This window comes from Carlito syrichta, unplaced genomic scaffold, assembly GCF_000164805.1.
Source record: "Carlito syrichta isolate Samal-C Ts95f unplaced genomic scaffold, Tarsius_syrichta-2.0.1 Scaffold305213, whole genome shotgun sequence".
NCBI lineage: Eukaryota > Metazoa > Chordata > Mammalia > Primates > Tarsiidae > Carlito > Carlito syrichta.
In genome coordinates, this window is record NW_007249309.1 from 11,979 (window position 1) to 36,269 (window position 24,291).

The window sequence follows — 24,291 nt, forward strand, 5'->3', positions numbered from 1 at the left end:
ATGTTCATGACATTAAGTAGACTTACTGTACTAGGTAATTTCTTCAGTTTTATTTTCCATCTCACTAATTTTCTCTTCAACTGTATTTAATTTGCTGCTTAACCTAACCATTGAGGGATTTTTTTTAAGTGTTATAGTGTGAAACTTAATGAATATATGAAAAAGAACATAATACATAAATGAAGAGTATAATGAAGAATTACATAGCAAACACACATATACTATATTCCAAGTCAACAACATAAGTTCTACAAAAATCTGTATGCCCCTTCTAAAGCATACTTCTTTTCATCTTTCTAGATCTAAACCCTTGCCAGACTTTTATGATTGCTGTTTTTCTGTTTTATACTTTTGCCAATTATAATCAGGGATTTAAACAACACAGTTTAGTTTGAACAAATTGAATTATATTAATATATCTTTCTGTGTCTTAGTTATTTTGTGTCTTTGTGTTTTATGTTAAGATTGATTGAAATTATTTATTGTAGTTCTGGTTTATTCATTTTCATTTCTTTATAGTCACATTTCAAGTACTCAATAGTCACAAGTGTTTAGTGGCTACCATATTGAATAGTGCAGCTCTATGACATGTCTATGAGTGGAATTGCTGGGTCAAATATGTATATTTTTTACTTTAAAGGCCAAATGTTACACAAAGGAGTTGTACAAATTTAACTTCCCTCCAGCAATTTATGAGAGATTGTGCATTAAATTTTAACTTCAACATTTCTATTTTTTAATGTTTATCTGTTTACTATAAAACATACAAATGAACAATCAGATTAAAAGAGTACATGAGGGAAGTCCAGAGGTTCCCAAGTTCCAGGAACTTCTGTTCCCATGGAGTTCAGGTGGGCCACTCTCCTGGCACACGGATGTGTTCATCAGTTTGGAAACTCCCCAACATTCCTATATTTAAATTCTAAAATATCTCTTTAGATTCTTTTTTTTAGGTCAGTCTTGTAATTTTGTCTTATTTTATATCTAAAATTTTATACATGTTTATTTTAAACTCTGTATCTAATAATTCCAACATCTGAAATCATTTGTACTCAGTGTGTTTTTGTTGTTTCTGTTAACACTCACTTATGGTTGCTTGTTTCTTTATGTATTGGTGATTTCAAAAATAATGTCTTTAATGTTTAACAATTGATTATTTTTTACTAGTAAATATTTTACATATTTATTTGATCTGAATGTGACTTGCCGTCAAGGGTTGTGTTATTTATCTATTCATGCTCTACTGGGCTTCTTGGAGATTGTAGGAAGATAAAAATCACACATATGGGATTAGAGTTGGCAAATATTAAGAGCAATGATCATTTCTTATGCTCTTTTATTTTCCCAAAGTCTCTGCCATAAATACATAATGCTTTTAAAACTGGAAAATAATATCAAAAGAATCATAGAATCAGAATGTTTGCCAAACAGAAACTCAATTAGTAAAATTTTATCTATATTTAAAATAGGATTTTAGGCCACTTTCTAGGAGGTTAGTTACTGAAGATTAAGGAGTCCCCTGCTCTGTGCTCTCCTATTCCACACTGTGCATAAATGCACATGCTTTCCTCTACAGATGAGTTTTTAAATATTGCTTTTACTAGAAGCTAAGGGTTTCTGCCCATCTGGGACCACCTTTGCGCCCATCCAGAATTCTTGGCTTAATGCTGGAATCCTTTCTTCAATAGACATAGCCATATCTTTATATTAAAACCAACAGTGGCTCACACCTGTAATACCAATACTCTGGGAAGCAAAGGAGGGAGGACTGATTGAGCCCAGGAGTTCAAGACCAGCCTAGGCAACATAGCAAGACCCTATCTCTACAAAAAAATCAAAAAATTAGTTGAGCATGGTGGTGGGTGCCTGTAGTCTCAGCTACTTGGGAGGCTAAGGCAGGAGGATTCCTGAGCCAGGAGCACGAGGCTGCAGTGAGCCATGATCATGCTACTGCACTCCAGACTGGGTGAAAGAGTGAGTTCCCTGCTCATAAAATAAAATAGAATAAATTATAAAATAAAACGGATCTGGAAATATGACTATAGGTCTGCATAAAATGGCCTATACCTAAGGAGCCCAAAATGCAGAGAAAATGGCAGGGTGGAAGTAAAGGTTCAAAAACTATCATGGGAAGTTAATTACAGGAGTTGGAGATAAAACTCTGTTTTTAAGCCTATTGTTGGTTACTTGGATAATTTCCCACTGCGGATATTCTCTGGGATATGGCTTCTCAATTAGCCAAGCATGAGACATAGGCAAGAATTTCCAGGTAGCTGTTCTGTCCAAGTGCCCCATCTATTTGTGCTTATCTAGAGGTTCATTTTTGTCAACCCTTTCAAGACATCTGAAGTAAGGTTCTCCACAGTTTTTGGCATCCTGTGCGGGAAAACGGTCAGGTCATGCAATTTGATATTAGGAAAAAAAGAGAGGGCAGGGCGAGGAAAGAGAAACTTGAGCTATATTAAACCGATGAACAATACTTAGGGGTTTCTAAATATTTAAGTATTATGAGGGGGACCCAAAAAAACCCAGAATTACTTTTTAGAGAGTGAGTTCCTTGTAGCACAGGCTTCCCCTGCTGAGTAAGTGCCATTGGCATCAGTGTACTTACCAGCTAGCGTTGTTGCGAGAGGTTGCGTTCAGCTTCAGTCCATTTTTTTTGGAGATTCTTTCAACATGTTTTCCTGATGGCAATCATGATGAGTGATTTACACAAACAACCTGCTCACAACATGCTGAATGTTTAGCGGTGACCAAAATGGCATGATTCCTGGGCCCCACCCTCCTTATTCACCTGATCTCCCCTGAGTGATTTTTTTTTCCCTGGAAGAAAAAAGTCCTCACAGGGAAGCATCTTGCCAATCTGTAAGAAGTGAAACAAAAAGGGCAGAGCACTAAAATGCATCAAAGTTGATGAGTTCAATTTTGTTTTGAGCAAAGGAAAAAGCCTCTCAATAGGTGTGTTGCATCAAATGGAGAGTACTTTGAAGGTGGCTGGAGTGTAAATATGTGAGAATAAATATACAATTTTTTAATAAATAAATTCCGGAGCTTTTTGGGTCCCCACTTGTAAATAGTTTTTGTTAACATTTCAGCATTTGGGGCAGTATTTGAGGCTGTGTGAAAGGTCAAAAAAAAAAAAATCCAAAATGGTGTTACTTGACCATTGCAGGCAGGCAGCTGGGCATTGGCTTTTATTTTTTGTTGTTATAAATACCAACTAGTGGTATACTTTAGTAAATAATATTTTATTGTGTAATCGGCTCTGCTCTCTTGCTCTGAAGTAAGTTCAGTTAACTCCACTGTTTAAAGTCACCAACAGTAAAACGAGTGCAATTGTAACCTCCCCCCCCCCCATTATCGGGCATTAAGATTTTATCATTACCATCTTGCTCCAAGGATATGTTTCTAGCTGTCTTACAAGACAAACCGTTTGAACACTGAGATAAAAGAAACAAACCGTTATGGACGACTCCAAGCCCTCCTACAATTTTCCCACGGACAACACGCTCCCAGCTCAATGCCTTTTTGTTCCCTAAATCCAAGGACGTTTGAAACGTAACGTTTGTGTCTTGAAACTTTGTTTTACAGACCCTGGGCGACTGTTCCCGCCTAGTAATCAACGACCTGGCTGCTGCCATCCTCCCCCTTCTCCCCCGCGCCCTTACGTTTCACAGATATGCTCCTGTTCCCAGCCCACTGAAGGAAGTCGTATAAGCACCCAGCTTCAAACATTGGGCACCAAACGCTTCTTCAGTGTTTGGCCCCCTCTTCAGTCTTGAGGAGGTGGATCAACCTTTTTTTCTAATTTACCTTCTTTTTTTTTTTGAGTTGGAGTCTCACTCTGTCGCCCAGACTGGAGTGCAGTGACCACCGCCAGCCACCGCAGCCTCGACCTGCTGGGCTCCGGGGATCCTTCCGCCTCAGCCTTCCAAGTAGCCGGAACTAATACACTTTTTCTAACCTACTTCTTGTTCAATTCTTTGCATCTTTCCCTGACACCGGCACACTGACCTAACACTGTGATTCATCTGATGACTTTTTCTGGAGGTTAACAGTTTCCTTTGGAAAGGGGTGTTTGTCCCGTCGGTTCGCTTATTTTAAAGGAAGACAATTAGGTAGTAAACTATTTCAGTGGGTGATTTGCGGCGGTCCATGCTGATTACGTTTAAAACGTCTCGACAGCAGCCGAAGCGCTTCCCGGACACCTGACATTTCACTGGGGGTTTCCTGCGTGCTGGGGCTTGGTGTGGGTTTTGGAGAAGTTTCAGAAAATGGTCAACTTCAGCACATAGCTCGGGTTTTATAAGCAAACAAGCTCTCCAAAGCTCGACTGCCCCTCCTGCGCCGGCCCGGCTGGAGAGCCGCTTCCTTGGGAAAGCAAGTGTGGACACCCTGACGGGCGGAGAAGCTGGAGACAGCAGACGCCCAGGTTTGGCGCCGGCGACCAGCGAGTCGGCAGTGCGCACGCGCAAGGCTAGGACCCGGGAGAGGACTTCTCGTCCAGAAGCTCAGCATGTCCTTGGCGGGGAGGCGGGGCTTCGAGTTTCCAGCAGCTTAGAGTCACCCAGCCTGCACAAATTGGCTACCGAGGCGCCTCACTCCTCTGCCACTTGACCACCCATTCATTGCAGGGCACATCCATCCGAGAGCTGCCTGGCATTCTTCCTCTCTTGGGCTGTTTTCTGAGCAAGGTCCCCTCCCCCGTCCCCTCTACCCACCGCGACTGAGATTTTACAGGCTTGATAGGGGAACAAGGGCCAAAGTGACCAGCCGCTTGTAGGATAACGTAGGAATCAGAATCCCGGCTTATCCATTTCAGATGTGTGTTCTTGGGCGGGTTATAAATGTTATAAGCCACCTTTTGAAATACAGGCATTCTAGAATGTTAACCATGCAACCTCAAATTAGCCCTTTGTTTCTATTTGGCATATGAACATTAAATGATTAAGATTAAAATGTCTATCTAGTCCGCTGCATTGTTATGCTTGAATGATAGAAATAGGATATTTTTGTTTTATGTATTGTCGTATTCCCCATAACACCTTACATTTGTTTAACATGTTATATTTGGGGAAGGGCATCTTGTTAATATTATCTCCTTTGATTCTTGAAAAAGATTTTGTAGTAGTACTAATTCCCCTAATTTTTTTCAGTAATACTAGAGACTAATAGGCATTTGAATCGTAATCATTTTATGCTGATGTACTTTTTAAAAATGATGAGCATTTAGCTCTCATATTGGCAGGTGGCTATGTTGAGTTCATCACATACCATTATATAATTCAATATTCATACAGCAACACAATCTGTTTTGCAACAAAAGGCAAAAATAAGACATGGTCTCTGCTCAGAAGGTTAATAATCTGAAAGGTAATAAGACATTGCAAATGTAACTATAGGACCATAAAATTATTTTCAAAACATTTTTTGCATAAAAATTTTCTGTCTTTGGTGATAGTGAAACCAATGTCTTAGTTTGTAGGTTTTGAAATGGGATATATTTGGATACCTGTGAGAAAAGATTGATTTAGTTTTTGGATATAATGAACAAACGATTCTCAGCTGAGGACAAGAAGATGCTTCCCTGGATATCAAAATATTTTGAGGTGGAACAAACAAGCTATGAAGTTTCAAAACAAGATGGTACTTTCTGCCCTTGCTTTTATTTCCTTTATTTAAAAAAGTCAAAAGGAGTGTGGGTCTTCTGGTTTGTAAAGGAAAGAATGCTTTAAAAAGAGATACTGTATTAAAGATGTCAAGATGAAAACCAAGAAAAACAGTGCAACGTGGTGCCAGAAAAATTGGGAAACAACAGAAATAAAGGGGAAGAGTCAAAGGTAAAGAAAGAGTCAAAGCAACAGAAGAATTAACAGGATGACAAAAGGTCAACTGGACAGGTTAGACAAGGGGAAGACTTAATATGAAATTTAAGGAGAAAGCCTAGGAGTCCTAGGAGAAAGTATTAAAAGATTTAAAGATGTAATCTAAAGCTCCTACTGAAACCGAAGATAAAGTTAAATAATTTTGATTGAAAAGGGAAAACATACAGTAAAATATTTATTTAATAAAAATAAGTTTATAATCTATATAGAATTGAATAAAAAGTACAACAAATTATTTTCACTTCTTTGCAAAACTGCATACAGTACAACTTGCACATTGGGTTCAGCATTCTACAAGTATGGCCACACACCAAGATGTGAACATATTCATGTCTTAAACAAGTAAAGGCTCAGGTTGTGTGCCACAACTTTGAATTAAATTCCAGGGAAATATTGCTTTGGTAACGTGAACAATTTGTACCACATTCTATTAACAAAAAAAGATTCTCCCTCAAACACTTTTCTACTTGTTTCTGGGTAAACAATTCCCTATACAGCAAAACCAAAATTAAGCAAAAAGAAGAAACAAAAGAGAAAGAAAAAAATATAAAATTGGAAGTTGCTACTTTTATGACACCACATCCCTTTCCTTTCCTTAGCTAGTGTTCTTCTACTTTCCCTTGGTTGTTAAAGTAAGGTGAATAGAAAATGACCTATTCTTAACCTCATCCATTTGCTTCTTGAGTTCCTGCTTAAATCAAATGAATGTCAATTTTGCAATCTTGACACTATAGCAACACTGTTTAGCTGTGTCATTCTAAAAAAAGTTAACACCCCAGTTGAAAGCACCTATCTAGAGTCTTTTCAAGATAAGGCAACAAAGTCGGCTTTAAAATAGTTTTCATGTCTCACATATACTAGCAGCCCCTTGGTAGATTGATTTCAGAATTAAATGAATACAGAACAACATTTTTTCAAGTAATCACTAGCAATTCTTATTTTAAGCATATTCAAGATGATTTACCCTTAGAAACAAAGGCAGATTTAAGGTACAAAATGCAAGAATCAAATCTATCCTAGTTCCTGTTCCACTGACATAATTAAAAAGAGGCTCAATTTATAAAAAATGCCTTGGAATAATCCAACTCCTACTGATATCTTTACTTGGATAAGAAAGACAAATTAATATAAAAGCTATAAATGGGATGAAGGCATCTTTTTAAAAAGACGTTTTCGTTTTATTTTGGAAATTAAAGGGAATGCAAATACAAAATGGGCTAGGTATATCTTTAGCCCATGGGAACTTTTCATCATGGAATTAACAGTCCTTCATACCAAAAAATTAAAGACAAGCAAACCTATCTTAAATTTTCTGATTAACTTTCTTCATTTAAATTATTATCAGGCTTCAAAACTTGCCTTCTTGTCTAACTAAATGAGCTTCTCTGGGAAGCATATGAATAATGCAAAATGTATTTTTAAGGAAAATCTATACATATACACAATTGTCAAGATGGGAACAGAGAACATTCATACAATGGATTTTTAAAAATAACTTAAAATTAGAAATGACACATATTTTTTATAGGACAGAACACTAAACCAGAGCAAATATTGCTGATGATAGAACAACTTTCATTTGTAGAAACACAAATGCACAGGAGTAACATGAAAATAAGAATTAAGTTGAATAGAGGCAAGTGCTGTTAAACTATTTCCATCATGACTTGTAACATCTTGTGGCCTCTGTGAAGCCCTGGTCCCACCAGGCCAAGTGTATGGCTAAGTGGATACAGACGTACATGACCTATAAAACATCAAACACACTTCTAATCAAGTATACAACACCATATGCTGCCTGATTGCTCTTGATGACTTGGTTTTTAAAATCAAGTTCACTTCTGAATCAGAAGAAAGTCATCATTAGTTTTCATAAATAATCCATGAAATAAATTTTTACTTCTGGCTCCTCTGAACAGTATCATGTTACTCCAGGAACACAGAGTATTAGTCAAGTGGATGCTTTGAAGCCATGAAATGTACATTCATAAATACATGTTTATACTTTAAAAAAATTAAATACATCCAGGCAGCTGTAATGCAGAGTTCTTGCTATAAGAAGAAGCTCTTCAGTAGTGTCTTATGAAGTGGTTACTTGAGAACTTGACTCTGGGTCTTCCTGCTTTCTGTATTTCTTCATAATACTGACTGCACCATTAGCCAGGAAAATCACAGCGATGAGTGCAAAATAACCAGCATAGATCAGAAACTAGAAGGGGAAACACAGTAATTTACAAAATTATCAATTAGAAGATGAGCTGTTTTATTACAAATATGTGAGCAAACTCTATAATTAAAGGTGTCAGAATTTGTCAATAAAACTTTAAAAAACATTGCATGCTTACACTATGTGCCAGGCACCGAAGACACAAGCAGCAGCACAGCATGGTGGTACTGAAGCCTGACTGCCCAAGTGTAATCCTGACTTCATCCCTTGTAAGTTGTGTGACCTTGATTGAAATACTTGATCTCTGAGCCTTGACAAAATTAAGTTTGTATTTCTTGCTTTACAGGAACCTGGCTATTCAGAGTTGTTGGGATGAGTCAAGGAGATCAGGCATGTAAATGCGTATTAGCAAAATGTGAATACTATTGCTTTTATTGTTGTTGTTGTTACTGTTATAATTGAGTCATGGTCTCTAACATCAAGTTGATAGATAAGTACAACAGGCCAACATCTGAAGATCAAGAATTTTTATTCTTCCCCAGAAGAGGGCAGTGGAAGGTCAATCATATTCCATCACAGGATTACTTTTTAATAGGAATCTTCCCTAAGCCAATTTAAAAAATATGACTATATAACTTATTAACATCATCATCATCTTCTTAAAATAAGATAATAAATTACTTATAAGCTGGTTAAAAGGTACCATAAGAATATGGCCTTAAATTTCTGAGCCAGGTTCTTTCAAAGTTGGCTACATTTCTATAGAAAGTTCATTAATGAATCATGACAGAGTTTTAGCACAAACCATAAATTCCTATTATTCCACATGTTTAAATCTACCTTTTCTTTTCTTTTTCTTTTTTTTTTTTTTTTGAGTTGGAGTCTCTCATTCTGTCACCCAGGCTGGAGTGCAGTGGCACGTTCCTGGCCACCGCAGCCTCGACCTGCTGGGCTCCGGTGATCCTTCTGCCTCAGCCTTCCAAGGAGCCATAACTACAGGCATGTGCTGCCACGTCCAGCTAATTTTTTGATTTATTGTAGAGATGAGGTCTCACCATGTTGCCCAGGCTGGTCTCGAGCCCACAGGGTCAGGCAATCCTCTTGCCTCGGCCTCCCAAAGTGCTGGGATTATAGACTTGAGCCACCATGTCCAGACTAAATCTACCATTTCTACAAGAGGGTGCTGTCAGATTTCTACTTCAAATGTTGCCATGTTTTCCTCAACTATAATAGTCATGGGGACTCTTCCTTATCAAATAGGCAGGAAGACAGACATGTAGTGTCTCTCCTACTCTCCATCCTGAAGTAAGGTTACAGGTTGAATTAAATTCTAGCTCTGCTACACTATTATTGTGTGATCTTAGACAAGTCACTTAACATCTCTGACTCATTTTCTCGATGTCTAATCCTAGCAACAACCCTGAAAATTCTATATCAAGTACTTGGCACATAGAAGGCACTCAATGCACAAAATTTGTTATTATTTATTTCTCTTTTAGATCTCTTCAGTAAAAAGCAAAGTTAATTACTACTAATATGCTGGGTCTTTGTATGCTGAGAAAACAAATACATAAGTTTAAAATATTAGGTAATATGTATTGGGGGAATAATGGGGGAAGAAATTATTTGGGCTGGAATGGGGTGGGTAGAGACCTCTTGATTCAGTTGCCTACTTTGTCAAAGCACAGAGCAACAATGCATGAAAGCACATAAAACTACATAACTCCTAAATGAGAAAAAGTATTCATGTTGTTTTGAGGTGTTTGTGCAGGTGTTTTCTCAACAGGTCATATGTTATGAATCATAATGCTATTCCTCAACCGAAGTCATTACCTTGGTATTTGGGTAAGGGGTGTTTTAAATAAAGAAGAGAGGAGGCTCAGAGAGCTGTGAGATGAAGCAGGGCATCCAAGCATAGAATTAAGAACAGAGGGGAAATGATAGATGAGAAAGCAGAAGAACTTGGCTTGGAGAATCAATATTACCTCTCAACTGAAATAGTCCCACAGGAGTTACACTCAGGAATGTTCTGGGACCTCATAAAAAAATTATAATCCCAACATCCTCCAGGTGGAAAAGAACTAAGGATGGCGGAAAAGGTGGTGACTGAAGGAAGGGTAGAACACTTTTACTTTATATCTGTCCATATTGTTTGAATTTGTTTTCATTAAGCATGTTCCACCTCTGTCATCCTGATCAAGTCATCTTATCTTCAGTGTCAAAAGAGAGATCTTACCTGAGTGGTAATTTCTAAGCCAAGGCCGCTGGCATCTACCACAATTAGAGTGAGCAAAGTCTGCAGTGCCAGGGCGATGAAGGTATTTACACCAAACACTAGGGCATAGCGTTCCATGCTGAGATTTGCAGCAATTTGAAAACTAAAAAAATAAAAGAAGAATGAATAGACAATTTTTACTTTAAATGTGAAGAGTAGCCTCTTCTTTCTACTTGTAAATTCACTTCCCAAACAACTGAAAAATATTTTGTTGCTAAATGATATATAAATCTCATGCAAACATCCCAAAACAGTAGGAACATGGAAACAAGAGAATAAGTGAACCTTGCCTAAATGCTTCCTCAAGATAAAAAAAACTGAAAATGTACATAAAACAATGCCTCCTCCCATTTGCCTCTTCTAACTAGAAACTCAAAAGTTTATCCTGTTACATCTTTTCCTAATGCTTCTTTGAGCCAAAATACATACGTTGCTATCGTGATGAGTAACATGTAGATGATTCTGAAGACAACATAGGATGCATAGCACACCCAAATGTTACCCACAGTGTCCATGATATACACTGCGGCAGCAATCAGGAGAGAAAAGAGAGATAATGTCATTTCTCCCCAAGTTGACCAGGATATTTTTATATAACCAACTGCAAACACGGCAACAGCACCTATGAAACAAAAACAGTAATCTAGTTATTTTGCTAAATAAATATTATTTCAAGACATTAAAAATTCAGCTTATATTACTAAAACTTCAAACTAATAAACAGGTAGGCTCAAGATTATGGAGGCTTGAAACTCAGCCATATTATTTCAATACATTAAAAACTCAGCTTATATTATTAAAACTTCAAACTAATAAACAGGGTAAGCTCAAGATTATGGAGGCTTGAAACTCAGGCAGAGAATTTTGGACTTGAAATAAATAAAATGAAGCCACTAAAGATGAGAGACTGAATGAGGACACATGGCAATGAGAAGGAAAAGGAGGACACAGACCCAGGGATACTGCTAAAGAAAAAAGTACTGCAGCTGAAGCAGAGGCAAGCGTCAATAAGAGCCACTGCTTCTAGCTTGGCAACATGACAGGATGAGTCATCTCTCCTTCAAACCAAGGAGCAGTCTAGAAAGGAGTGTTTTCTAAGTGCTAGGTAGTTAATAAGTGTATGCATAATCATATAAAATTTCCCAACAATAAAGATGGTCAAGGACACAGGCTCTGAAGGCACCCTGCTGAGTTAAAATCTTGACTACTTACCATCCATATGACCTTGAACAAGTAATTAACCTACCTTCCCCAAGTGTCCACTGTAAAATGTGTAAAACAGTTGTACCTACCTCAGGAATTTTGGGAGGACTGAGTTAATATATGTAAAGTACTTAGAATAGCACCTAGCACATATTAACACTAAATAGATATTGCTATTACTTTTATAAACTATTTTACATTGTTATTCAACACTTCAAATTAAGTGCTAGAACCACCCAGTAAATACAGAGATAATGAAAACCTAGATAAGAAAACAATTTGGAAGATTATTATATTAGGTTTCCCCAAAGCTTATCAAAAAAAAATTCAAGCTTATTAGTCATATTCCTCTGCCACCTGAGTACTTCTAAGTTGTCCTCCTAAATTACAAAATCAGAACTCAAAATGCATAAATCAATTTTGGGGGCTACTTCAAAAGTGGGAGTTGACAATAAAGGTGGTCATGTTGGCTTAGCCACCAGTGAAATCTCCCTTCCCCACCACCCTGTACCACCTGCACTGCTTACCTAGTAAGGTTGAAACAGCTTCCACACCACCATTATAGATAGCAGCATAGCGAGAAGGCATCACTTTTTCCCACAGGCCCTGTGTGTAGTTCACAACTTGAAAATAGCCACAGGTGGAGAGGGCCCACCACACCGACCAGCAGAGTAGAGGGCGAGAAGAATAGCACATCAAGAAATCATTCCATAGTACCTTCAACACAAGGAGACGGTCTGGCTTGGGTTCCTACACAGTAGAAGGGAACAAAGTTCATGCATCGTGACAGTGATTGAATAGAAAGTCATTGTAAGATACAATTTTTTATTTAATAGACTTTTTTCCTTTTCCTTGTGAAAATCAACTACATACTTCATAAGTAAACAAACGTATTAACGATTACACTTGTCCCTTCTGGTGAAAAGCATGTTCTCATATGAGCTTTGCCTTAAATGAAGCAAAGATTTAAATGCTTTAAATGAAGCAAGCTATTACTAAGCTATGCACCATGCTAAGAAGTGAATATAAGATACCAGACACTGTGAGATATCACCAACTCCAATTATACCAAAGGACTAATCTACCAAAGTTTTCTGTAATTTCTCAGTCTTACTTAGAGTAGGGGGAATTTCACTTTTGTGGCTAACATGGAAAAAGTGAAATGAGTGACACAGAAAGATAAGTATTATATAACATTAAGAATTAAAGTTATAAAACTACTTGTAGATTATAATTTCATTTACAGGACAAGTACACACACAAAGAATACTTACTAATAGTAAAAGATGTCACTCTGACCTCTCACAGAAACAAAGATCCGAGTATCACATGTTCTCACTCATATAATGGACCTTAAACATCCAATGCAATACTATACGAAAATGACTGACCGTACTGGGAAACTATGGTGGGGGGAGGGAGATGGGATTAACAGTAGCAAATATCTGTCTGGGAACGGGGAAACACCCCATATCAACAGGGTGCCTGAATGAAACGCAATTGTATACCTAACCCTTAACTGTACCCCATAACTTCACAATAAAAATAAAAATAAAATTAAATTAAAAAAATAAAAAAGATGTCATTCTACAAATAAAAGCATGACCACATTGAGAATCATTTATTAATTACATATCAGGCCCTGTGCTAAAGAAGTGATTTAATTTGTGTCATTTCTAATGAATGAAGAAACTGAAATGCAATCAGGTCCAACTATAAGCCAAAACATGATTCCATTTCTGATTGTGAAGGAAAATCACTGGCTTTGGTGGCTCCTGTTCCTTCACTGTCAGTACCTTTTGCCCCAAAGCAATAGGCTCTCCTTGAAAAGAACTCACAAATATTCTAAGGTAACTTGTGGACTAAGCTATCACTTTGACTTGTTTCATTTTCCCTTTCTGTAAAATCAAGATAAGACCACTCACCTACCTACCTATTCTTCAATAATTACCACAATTGTGATTCTGGGTTTAATTATAGGTTTTGCCAACTTACAGTGGCTCTGTGATCCTCAATATAAATACTTTGACTGTCCTTCAAGTTTGTTAAAGAAAAACAGCTGCATTTTAGGACCAGTCAGTATAGCCGCCAAGCAGCTCAGCCTGCTTGCTATGGTATCAGCAGCAAGAGCCAAGAACATCACAGAACTGACTTGAATTATAATTGTGACCACACTGTAGCCAACCTGACAGTTCCAAAATGTTGTTACCATAATGAGACTTATGGAGCAAAGTACAGAGAGAAGTGGAGATCATATATATTCTTAAATTATGCTTAGAAGTATATTAGTGCAATTCTGCATGAGTTGCTAATCTCTGACCCCAATCCTTAGCTTTAAAATGAGTGAGCTGATGAGATCTAGTCCCTTTTGATTTCAAATTCTCTGATAATTCTGTGATCCACGGTTAAAATAACTTCTAACTCTAAATTTTACAATTCTTCAGCATATAAAACACTGACTATGCATATCTATAAAAACAACAAATTTCAAGCTGCTCTAGAACAGAATTTTTTTAAACTCAATGTCACAGCTCATCAGTGGGTAATAAAACTGATTTGGAGGACAGTGATCTGAATTATAAAAAATAAACAAGCCAGGCTCGGTGGCTCAGCCTGTAATCCCGCGCCTCTGGGAGGCTGAGGTGAGTGGATTGCCTGAGCCCACGGGTTCGAGACCCGCCTGGGCAGCGAGACCTCATCTCCACAATAAATCAAAAAATTAGCCGGGCGTGGGCTACCACGCATGCCTGTAGTTCCGGCTACTTGGAAGGCTGAGGCGGAAGGATCGCCGGAGCCCAGCAGGTCGAGGCTGCGGTGGCCGGGAGCGGCCACTGCACTCCAGTCTGGGCGACAGAGTGAGACTCCAACTCAAAAAAATAAAAAAATTAAAAAAATAAACAGAATGGAATGTATTAGAATAAAAGTGTTATAAAACACTTGTTATATACAAAATAAGTACAGAGCTATGTATGTACCGATTGCTACATAAAATATGTTTCTTACTATGTTTCTTGTTCATATTCAAAATAGTTTGAAACTTTGGCCTATAAATCTTTAGGGCTCTGGTCAATATGTTAATGTCTAATATATACATTTATAAATGTATAATACGTATATATATTAATTTTAGCTAAAGCCACTGTAACATATTTGAAACGGCTGAAAGATGGTTAATTTTTTTTACCACATGAAATCTATCAAACGATTCCACTTCCTTCCATCTCCATCAACTCTTTGTGGACTCTCCAGCATCACCTCACAACTACGAAGGAGTCATGATTTCACTGCTACTTAATCCTTCATCCTGAAGTCAAGCTGCCCACAGGTCACCTGGTAATCAAGGTGAGTCTCACGATGAGTGTCACCCAGGCTCTCTGGAGGGTAACCTAAAGTTCAACTAGCAACCAGAGGTGACGAGTGAAAGTCGGCAAAAGAGAGTGATTTTCAACGAGGACTTCAGATGCCACCTGGAAACAGCTGGGTCAACTCCGGGTAGACAGGGCCCAAAACTCTGTTCACGGTGGTTCTCTAATCTCATCCAGCCTACAAAGCTTGTGGAGCTCTGTTTTACATCTGACAGCCCAAAATGGAATGCTAATAGGCTTATTTCCGAACATGTTTCAGGAGATCTAAGACTACGGTATGGTTAGAATGAACTTTGCCCCTCACAGCTTATAATTTGATAGGAAGGAAGAAAAACTTTTATAACGAAAGAAAAAAAAATAGTTGAGTGTTTAGGGGAAGCAATTCATCTCCCTGGCTAGACAGAATGGTGAATGAATTAGTTTAATGCCATACCTCTCCCTTCCAAGAGACAGCTTCATATCACACTTTTAAATATTTATTCCATCATCATCTTAAATTGTTCTCTTGTGATTCTCTTCCTCTGTATTATTCATTACTACCCCACTTCAGCAAACTGCCATTTGAAAACTAAGTAACAGCCATCCCTTCCAGCATAGAAGAGGAAAACACCTATCTTTAAGTACTTTGGGCTTCAGTTCTGAAATTAGTAGATATTCATCATTCATTGGGATCATTTCATCTATCCTTTTAGCAAAAATTTTCTGAGTGCTTTCTTTATATACCAAACACTGGGGTTAGAAAGATGGAGATGAGGCCAGGTGCAGTGGGTCAAGCCTGTAATCCCAGCACTTTGGGAGGCCAAGGTGAAAGAACTGCCTGAGCCCATAGGTACAAGAACAGCCCGGGCAACTTGGCGAGACCGCATCTCTACAATAAATCATAAAATTAGCTGGGCGTGGTAGCACGTGCCTGTAGTTTTGGCTACTTGGAAGACTGAGGAGGAAGGATCACCTGAGTTACTGCACTCCAGCCTGTGCAACGGAGTAAGACTCCAACTCAAAAAAAAAGGAAGATGGAGATGACGATACAGACCCTCGATCCTGCAATCCAAGGCATTTATGACATGAACAATGTAATGTTGTATCAGTCTGATTTTGGAGTTCATGTACTCCAGAGAAAAATAAATTTGTCATCCCTAATATACCCAATATAAATAATCCATATCTTGAATTAATGAATGAACCATGAGCCAACGCAAGACAAAACATAAATCCAAATAAATACAAGATCTAGCAAGAGGGCATTTCCTGTCTGTTTTTCACCATTGGTTCAGCCCCATAGCAGCACTAGAAGACATTTTAAGGCAAAACTTACCAGTTCTTCCATGGGAGGCTCTTCCATATTTAGAGGGATTTTTGACTCAATGTCCTCCCACCCAGGAAGATGGTTTGAAGCTGGGGTGTCAATAACAATGCCACCATTTTGTACCTTGATGCCATTCATGACTTGGCAGGTGGAAGAAACATGGTGAAAGAAGAGACTCTTCTGTGGCATAGGCAAAAACCAGGCCACAGCAAAAGCCACTGAAACACAGGTCAGAGAGATGACATTCAGGCTGAACAGAGACCAGCCTGCCACTGAGACAAGGATTTGCCCAAGGACAGAACCCACTGTGAAGCCCACCAAAGTGGCACTTCGACAGTAACTTGTGACTTTCTGATACATTCCCAGGTCTACCACGCTGTAGATATAAGAGTAATAGGCAATTTCAGTGGCTGTAGCAATACCATAGAAGAATTCCAAGAACTGAATGGCCAGCAGTCCCTGGGCATAGAGCAGCATGAACCATGTAACAATAAGGCTGAGTCCCTGTAGCAGAACAACAGGTTTATAACGGAGGTAGTCTGTAGCAAGGAACACAGGAAACAGCAGCACCAGGTAAGAGTAAGTCCATACTGGATAAATTTCATTGAAGACCTGGCAGAAAGAGAATAAAAACCATTAGTGATCAAAGAACCTGGAATATTCAGAAAGAATGTATTCTTGGCTGAACGCAGTGGCTCAGTCCGTAATCCCAGCACTTTGGGAGGCCGAGGCGAGAGGACTGTCTGAGGCCGTGGGTTCGAGATCAGCCTAGGCAACTTAGTGAGACCTCGCCTCTTCAATAAATCACAAAAACTAGCCGGGCATGGTGGCGTGCGTCTGTAGTTCCAGTTACTTTGGAAGGCTGAGGCGGAAGGATCGCCTAAGGCCAGTAGGCTGTTGACACTGGAGTGGCTCTGAGCATGCCACTGCACTCCAGTCTGGGCAACAAAGAGTGAGACTCCAATTCAAAAAAAAAAAAAAAAGCACAAAAAACAATGTATTCTTATAAAACAACCTACTAATACCTCATCCTGACCAACCAAAGAAACCTTGACAACAATTCAGATCATTGGAATATCCTTTCCTATCTCCATCATCTATTTCCTAATAAATCCTTCCCATTCATCAAGACCTAGTTCAAAGACTACCTTACCCAGAAAGACTTTGCTGAAACTGATAGTACTTGTATCACAACATTCAAAGCTCTCAATACTGCTTTATATATCAGTTTCTCCAATTAACTCATAACTTTGGTTCTTAATCGAGTCTGCACATCTTCCAAGAAGTTTTAAACATTTTGGATGCCCAGCCTAATTTTTTTAAACCTCCCAGAGTAAGGCTGGGCGTGTTATCTCACACCTGTAATCCTAGTACTTTGGGAGGTCATGATGGGAGGATAACTTGAGTCTAGGAGTTTAAGACCAGCCTGGGCAACATAGTAAGACCTCACCTCTATAAAACAAACAAACAAACAAACAAACAAACAAAACGTTGGGTGTGGTGGTGCATTCCTGTAGTCCTAGCTACTTGGGAGGCTAAGGTGGGAGGATCGCCTAAGCCCAGGAGATGAGGCTGCAGTGAGCTGTGATTGTGCCACTGCACTCCAGTGTGGGTAATAGAGACCATGACTCAAAAAACACACACACAAAAAAGCACAAAACCTTCATAGATTTTAATATGAGCCAGAGTTTCAAGAACCATTGTCTTGTAGGTTCTTTAAGGGTAGACCCCACATTTATTTATACAACCCATCCAATTGCCAGCATATTGTTTGGAAGACACTAGTCTCAATACATTGTTTTGGAAATTGAATCACTGTCAATTATTACTTCTAGACACAGGATAGAAAGGCTTAATACTACTGTTTGATTAAGTTTTCCTGATTTTAAGTTCTGTTTCTTTGGGAGCAGAGAAATAAGTAAAGATGGTAAATCTGACAGAAAGTCTTGACAGAATAATTATTTCTGAATGGCAAGATTATAGTTAACTTTTATATCCTTCTTTTTGCTTGTTTATAATATGAAAAAATAGACATTTTGCTGTTTTCTTTTAGTGACTATTTTAAGATTGGAATACAGTAGAAATAATCTTTTGAAATCGACTTTGAACAGAAAGATCCCTGCAGAAATTTCAGTTCCATCACTTGCTGTGTGAATTATAGGCAAGATTCTTTAGTTTCTCTTAGCCTCAATCTTCATTATTAGTAAAAGAGGGGTAAAACCTACGTGATGAGGTTGTTTGTTGCAATATTTAATGAGACTACATGTAAATCACTTACTCCACTTTATTTATTCACATTGTCTGAAGTACAGAGGACAGAAGCTGAGGGAAGATCACCAGGGCAGTATGAATTAACTAAATTAATTGAGCTATCATCCCCATTCTTCCACTGACAACTACTGTAGGAGATTTTTTTCCTTCCTTTTATGAGTGGCCTCAATTTTTAGGTGCTTTTTAGAAAGTAGTCTTGGTGCAATGTAATCCTAGACTTTAATATCCTGAGACCAAGAGTAATTTTCTTTTTAACTCTCATGTATACCTCAGTTCACTCAAGTGAAATCTGAGTTAATTTTTCTAAGGTTTTAGAGGAACAATAAACACTTATTGTAAAATCTTTTGCCAGTGCAGAGAACTATAAAAGCAAAATATAATCCCCATATTCTGAGATATATTCCAGACTTGATTTCTGACTGGCCATGTATCAAAAGTGATCGGTTTAATGGCTTCATCTTCTTGAATTTTGGTCTAATGTTTGGACATCTTCTAGCAACCTCCACTTAAACAAAAAATTTTGTTGCACTTGACTATCTGCCTGAATGAATAATCAAGAACTGTAGAAATGATTCTTATTTTAAAATGTGGAAATTTTAGCAAATGAGGAATAAAGTGCTCTTGGTTGCCAAAGAAATCTCTCAAAACCAAAGCAGGCAAGGGTCAACCGGAGATGAGAGCTATGAAGCAGGAAGGCTTTTCCATTTGTGTTCCAGTTAACACCTTCCCATTCCTTCTTGGTCTGTACTTTTGCAGAAACACTCCTTTAGTTTTCTAAAGTTTGAAACTGCCTCCTTTGTTTGACTCAGCATTGCCTTCACATTTTCCTCAACATGTTTTCCTCAGCACAGCACCACAGAGCTACTAGACATCAGACCTCTCATTTAAAAATATCCTCTATTTCTCCCTTCAATACTCCATCTTCTTTTGTTTTGGGACTTTGGTTTACGTCTTCACTCCAATAATATTGTCTGTGCTTAGACATGTTATGTAACTTTCGGTAATGGTTGTCCCAAAACAACTAACTATTAAGTTTTCGTTGTGTAAGTCCTACCCTTTTAATTATCAAGTTAAAGTATTTATAGTCATGAGTCTAGTTCAACTTCTAATACAAAAATCACAATTTAGATAACGAAGATGAGAAAAAACAACACTGCCACTTTTGCAATGCCAACTAAAAACAAAAATAAAGGCAAGTAGGGACAAAAAGACCAGATAGGTTCTCTTTAGCTTATTCTAAATAAGAGACCCGCATTTTCTCCTATAAGAGACATCAAACCAAGATGAATGTCCCTCTCACCCTATATTATCAGCATCATGATAGCAAACTTCTACTGATGTGCTACAAACCATGCTAAGCACTTTAACCCTTTGCACTCTGATGTTCCCTCAGAAGGAACATAAAGAGATTGCTGGTGATTATACTTATGCCAGCGCAAACTTTTCAAAAGTGTATGTTTCCTTGAAGTTTTCCATTCAAATTGCACAAAAAAGCAAATAAAGAAATGGAATATATACTGAGATATGAATGATCAGTTGAGAAGTGGTCTTCAGAAATCACAAGTGCATCCTTTCACATCATCTTCATACAACAGACTGGACAATAAATTACATATTATTAATGTAAGAGGAAGAAAATGAGACTGCATTGTCTGCTCATATAGGAAAACACCAGGTGGAAGCTGTCAAACAAATTACTATTGCATAACATGTATCGATGAAACTGCAATGCATGGTGGCGACTGTTTCACACATTACCACACATTAGAAAAATAAAAGATATAAAATTTTGATTTTTTTAAATCATAAATCAATGCCAAAAATTCCATTATAAGCCAAATGTCATTACAATAGAATAATCAGGTCCAATGCTATACTACTCAATATGAAGTGATTCATTTTTCATTATTTTGTAAATAAGTGCAGTCAAATTGCTGGCAGGTGATCTGCAAGATGCCTCCAAGTACAAAGGGTTAAGTTACCTCCACTCAATCCAAACAAGGACCCTAAGACATAAATGCTTTTATCATCTTTATTTTACATCCAAGGAAACTTGGCCTTAGAAAAAGATGAAGTAAATTATCCTAAGTTATCACTGCTAGGATTGGCAGAGGAAGGAATTGAACCCAGATATTTTGAATCCACTACACTAAAATGCCTGGATTCTTCCATCAGAAAACTGCTATTGATCACTACTGTCTTCCAAGATTATTTCTAATGCCTGCAGTAGCTTTCTTAATCTGCATCGAGGTGCTTTTATAGGGTATCTGTGAAGAGATAAAGAACACACAGATCCTTTTCTCTTTCAGTGTTTCTCATTACATTAGAAAATCCCTCTTAGACAGATACTTCAAATATTGACAGAAAACTTCCTACAAAGATGCACCAATTACAGACTATTATTAATAGTCCATACTCTCACTTCTCACCTCAGGTAGCAACTGCCATGTGAGCAAAAGGAACTGATTTTATTATAATCAAGGTACCTGTCACAACTCTTTGTATCAGAGCTTGTTTATGCTTTTTTGAGACACAAAAAGTCAAGGGAAAACAGACATTCAGTTTTAAGCTCTAATTTAGAGTCAAGTTTCAACTAAACAATTATTTAATAAGCATCTATTTGCAGAACATTGTTTTCAATCTGTGGGGGGGGGGAGGTGACCAAAAAAGAGTAAAATAAAGCCACAGCTCTCCAGGAGTTGTGAACCTTGTGAGAAATATACATACATACAGTATTAAAAAAGAAAATAGGAACACAGGGTTGCTTCTTTGAGACAGACCTTGAAGGATGGGAAAGTTAGAAGCTAACAAAAAGATATCAACAGACATATGTAAAGATTATTCCAAGAAGAAATCACATGTTTTATTAAAGGTCAATATAGAGCATGGGTATGCAGAAGGTGGCAGTGGCTCACACCTATAATCCCAGCACTTTGGGAGGCTGAGGTGGGAGGATCGCTTGAGCCCAGGAGTTTGAGAACAGCCTGGGTGACATATCAAGACTTCAGTTCTACAAAAAAGAAAGAAAGAAAGAAAGATTAGCTGGGCATGGTGGTACTTGCCTGTCGTCCCAGCAACTGGGAGGGCTAGGGCAGGAGGACTGCTTGAACGTTGAGGTTGTGGTGAATTGTGATCATGCCACTGCAACTCACCCTGGGCAACAGAGTGAGACTCCCAACAACAACAGAAAAGAGAATCAAACTTTGTAAGTATCCAAACATCAGACAGAATAAGGTAGAATGTTTTAAAGAATCAAAGAAAGATAGTAAATGTCTGTCAAACCACATGCTGCAATGATGAAAGTATAAAACACATTTAAATGTTTAGAGATAAAAAGTTATTTGGCATACAGCCAAATCTTAACCTGCTTTAAATTTATAAATTGGTATCTGTTTTAAAGGTAATGCTTTTCCTAAATGGTTAAAAAAAAAAATCCTTTGAGAGTAGAAAGAGGAAATTCTTTCCTTCCTTTTGTCTTTGGATTTAGTTAACAATAGCTCTATTTAATCCAGACTGGCCCTTCTGCAGTCTTCTGGGGGAAATACAAACTTGAATGCCAACATCACTGAATACGATTTAGCATTAGCTTTGCTTAAAAATCATGCAATATTCTTTATTTAACTGCTTATTATTGAAGGCAAGCACTCAGCCAGGAAGAAGTTGTTCTATTAATTTCAGTTATGAGTTATTAAAAAAAAATAAAAAAGAGGGTGCTCCACAGGGAGAGCAGAGCCATACTGTGCCCAACCACCAGAACCAGCCATGATCCAAAAATCCTTAAAGACACCTCTTCTCCAAAGCACTATTAGATTTCTCTTCAAACCCCACCCTCCTCCTCATCTAATGTGCAATAACAGAAGCATGCAAATATTTACTGAGTCTGGCACCATTGCTTTATTTTTGTGTCCCCTAAACGTACTTCACTCACCCTGGAAATCTTTCTGATAAGACAGGGCACATGATCATGATAGCACCAACACGCTGCAACCCTCTACCCAGGGCACGTGACAAAACAGATCAGCTTTCAAATATCAACACTGGGTGCACGTTCTTCCCCAGTTTGTTTCAGTCAGGCAAGGCACACAAATTGTGCAGATCACCTGGCAGTTCACATGAAACTTTGTCAGGAGTTCACAAGCAGTATAATTTCTGCCTCAGTGGCTACACCAGAGATTCAGTGGTTGTTTTTGGTCTGCAGAATCATCATACTTTCTCATGTCAGTGTAATTTTCCTCTTGCAAAATCATTCTGTTCACAAAATTTGGCCCTTTCCATTTTATTATTGCTTTAAAACAGTATTAAAATTCAAACAGGTAATAACTGTTACTGTCCTTTATGCAGTGATGCATAAGGCTGAGAAGCAGAATCTGAGGTTGGGTAAAAAGTCAGTGATACTTGCTAGAGGTGAAACAAAGTCAGACATGCAAATTAAGTCCTCAATCCAGAATTCAACACTCTCAACTCCCTCTCAAGAGCCCTTGAAAATGAAGGCGCATTGCAACAACACCGGACTATGAGTAATTATGTCCTGCCAGTATGAAAATGATTCAGGCAGTGCCACCTTTTGCTCTGACCTGTTATGCAGGGTTAGTCAGTTACTACTCAAAAGAGGTGACTGACTACTAATCACGGGAGGAAGACTAAGGTTTAAAAGAGAGGAGTATTTCACAGCAACTGGGACAGGGAGGCAGGGTGGAAGTAAAAGACAGTGCAGAGAGAAAAAGAGCAGCTAACAAGTGCTGCAGCTTTCACTGTGTTGTGTTCATAGAAGAGGGTTTTTACTTTGGTTCTGTGGTAGCACTTTAGCTTTAATTTCTTTTTCTGTTTATATAATGTCTTTCTTCTACAAAAAGCAAGTGCTGGCGATGACCAAGCACTTTCATACTATTTCTTAAGTACACGATGTACTTATGAGTCCTCATCTAGGGAAAATCAATCAGCAAAAGTTCTTGATCCTGGACTATGTGCTCTCGATTACCCTGAGCATCGCAGCAATACGAAGTCTTCAAAGACCTTACCATGCAGTTGAGAAGCAAACTAGTATCTGTGAAGCCCCAACAATTCACAATACGAGAAAAACGGTAATTAAGTGCTAATTACGTGATACCGTCTGCCTTTATCCCAGGAGGTGGGGCTTACGGGGGAGGGGAGCAGGATATCCTTGGACACAACCTCGACCAGCTAAAAAGCAAGACAAATTAAGACTCTCATCGTCCCGGAATATCCTTACTGAGTACTTCCATCCAGGAAGGGGTGAAGGGGAGGGAAGATCCTTTCACAAAAGCAGTGGCTCTCTACTTTCAGCCAACGAGTATTTACTAAACCTCTGCCATGTCCAAAGTACAGCCTACTGTTTTCACGTATTTATCAAAACACTGCCCCCTTCCCCCAGGGGAGATTCCTGGACCAGTCTGGGCAGAGCCTGGCTAAGCCGCGGGGCATCATCCCCCCGAAGCGCGAGGGCACTGGGGTCCCCCGACCCGCGTCCCGAGCCCGCGCCCTACCAGCCCCACGAGAACAGGAAACTGAATTATCACGGCGAGGGCACGAAGCCGACCTCCAACTGGGGAAAATGGGACTCCCGCCCAGAATGGCTCCCGCGGCCGGAGCGCTTCTCACTCCCCCTTTCCCGAGCCGCTGCCCTGCCCGCACACTCGGCGCCGGGTGCCCGCTCCGGCCTCCGCGCGTACCTCCCTCTCCGTGAGGTTCTTGTCGGGCCCCAGCAGGTAGGGAGTCAGAAAGGGCTCGGACGGCCTGAGGCTGGCGAAGAAGCCGTAGGCGCAGAGCAGCGCGGTGGGCAGGAACCAGCACTCGCGAGG

At 38.8% G+C, this 24,291-nt stretch overlaps 1 protein-coding gene across 1 annotated transcript; it reads right to left on the reverse strand.

Annotated features, from left to right (window-relative positions):
* Window positions 1–6,034: 6,034 nt before the first annotated feature.
* On the reverse strand, window positions 6,035–24,285 carry SLC19A2 (solute carrier family 19 member 2). Its single transcript, XM_008061349.2, has 6 exons — window positions 24,163–24,285; window positions 16,211–16,813; window positions 12,058–12,280; window positions 10,757–10,949; window positions 10,289–10,430; window positions 6,035–8,094 (listed from the first exon to the last, which is right to left on the reverse strand). The coding sequence occupies exons 2-6, from the start codon at window positions 16,676–16,678 to the stop codon at window positions 7,966–7,968; spliced, it is 1,155 nt and encodes a 384-aa protein (XP_008059540.1). The 5' UTR covers window positions 16,679–16,813; window positions 24,163–24,285; the 3' UTR covers window positions 6,035–7,965.
* Window positions 24,286–24,291: the final 6 nt, after the last annotated feature.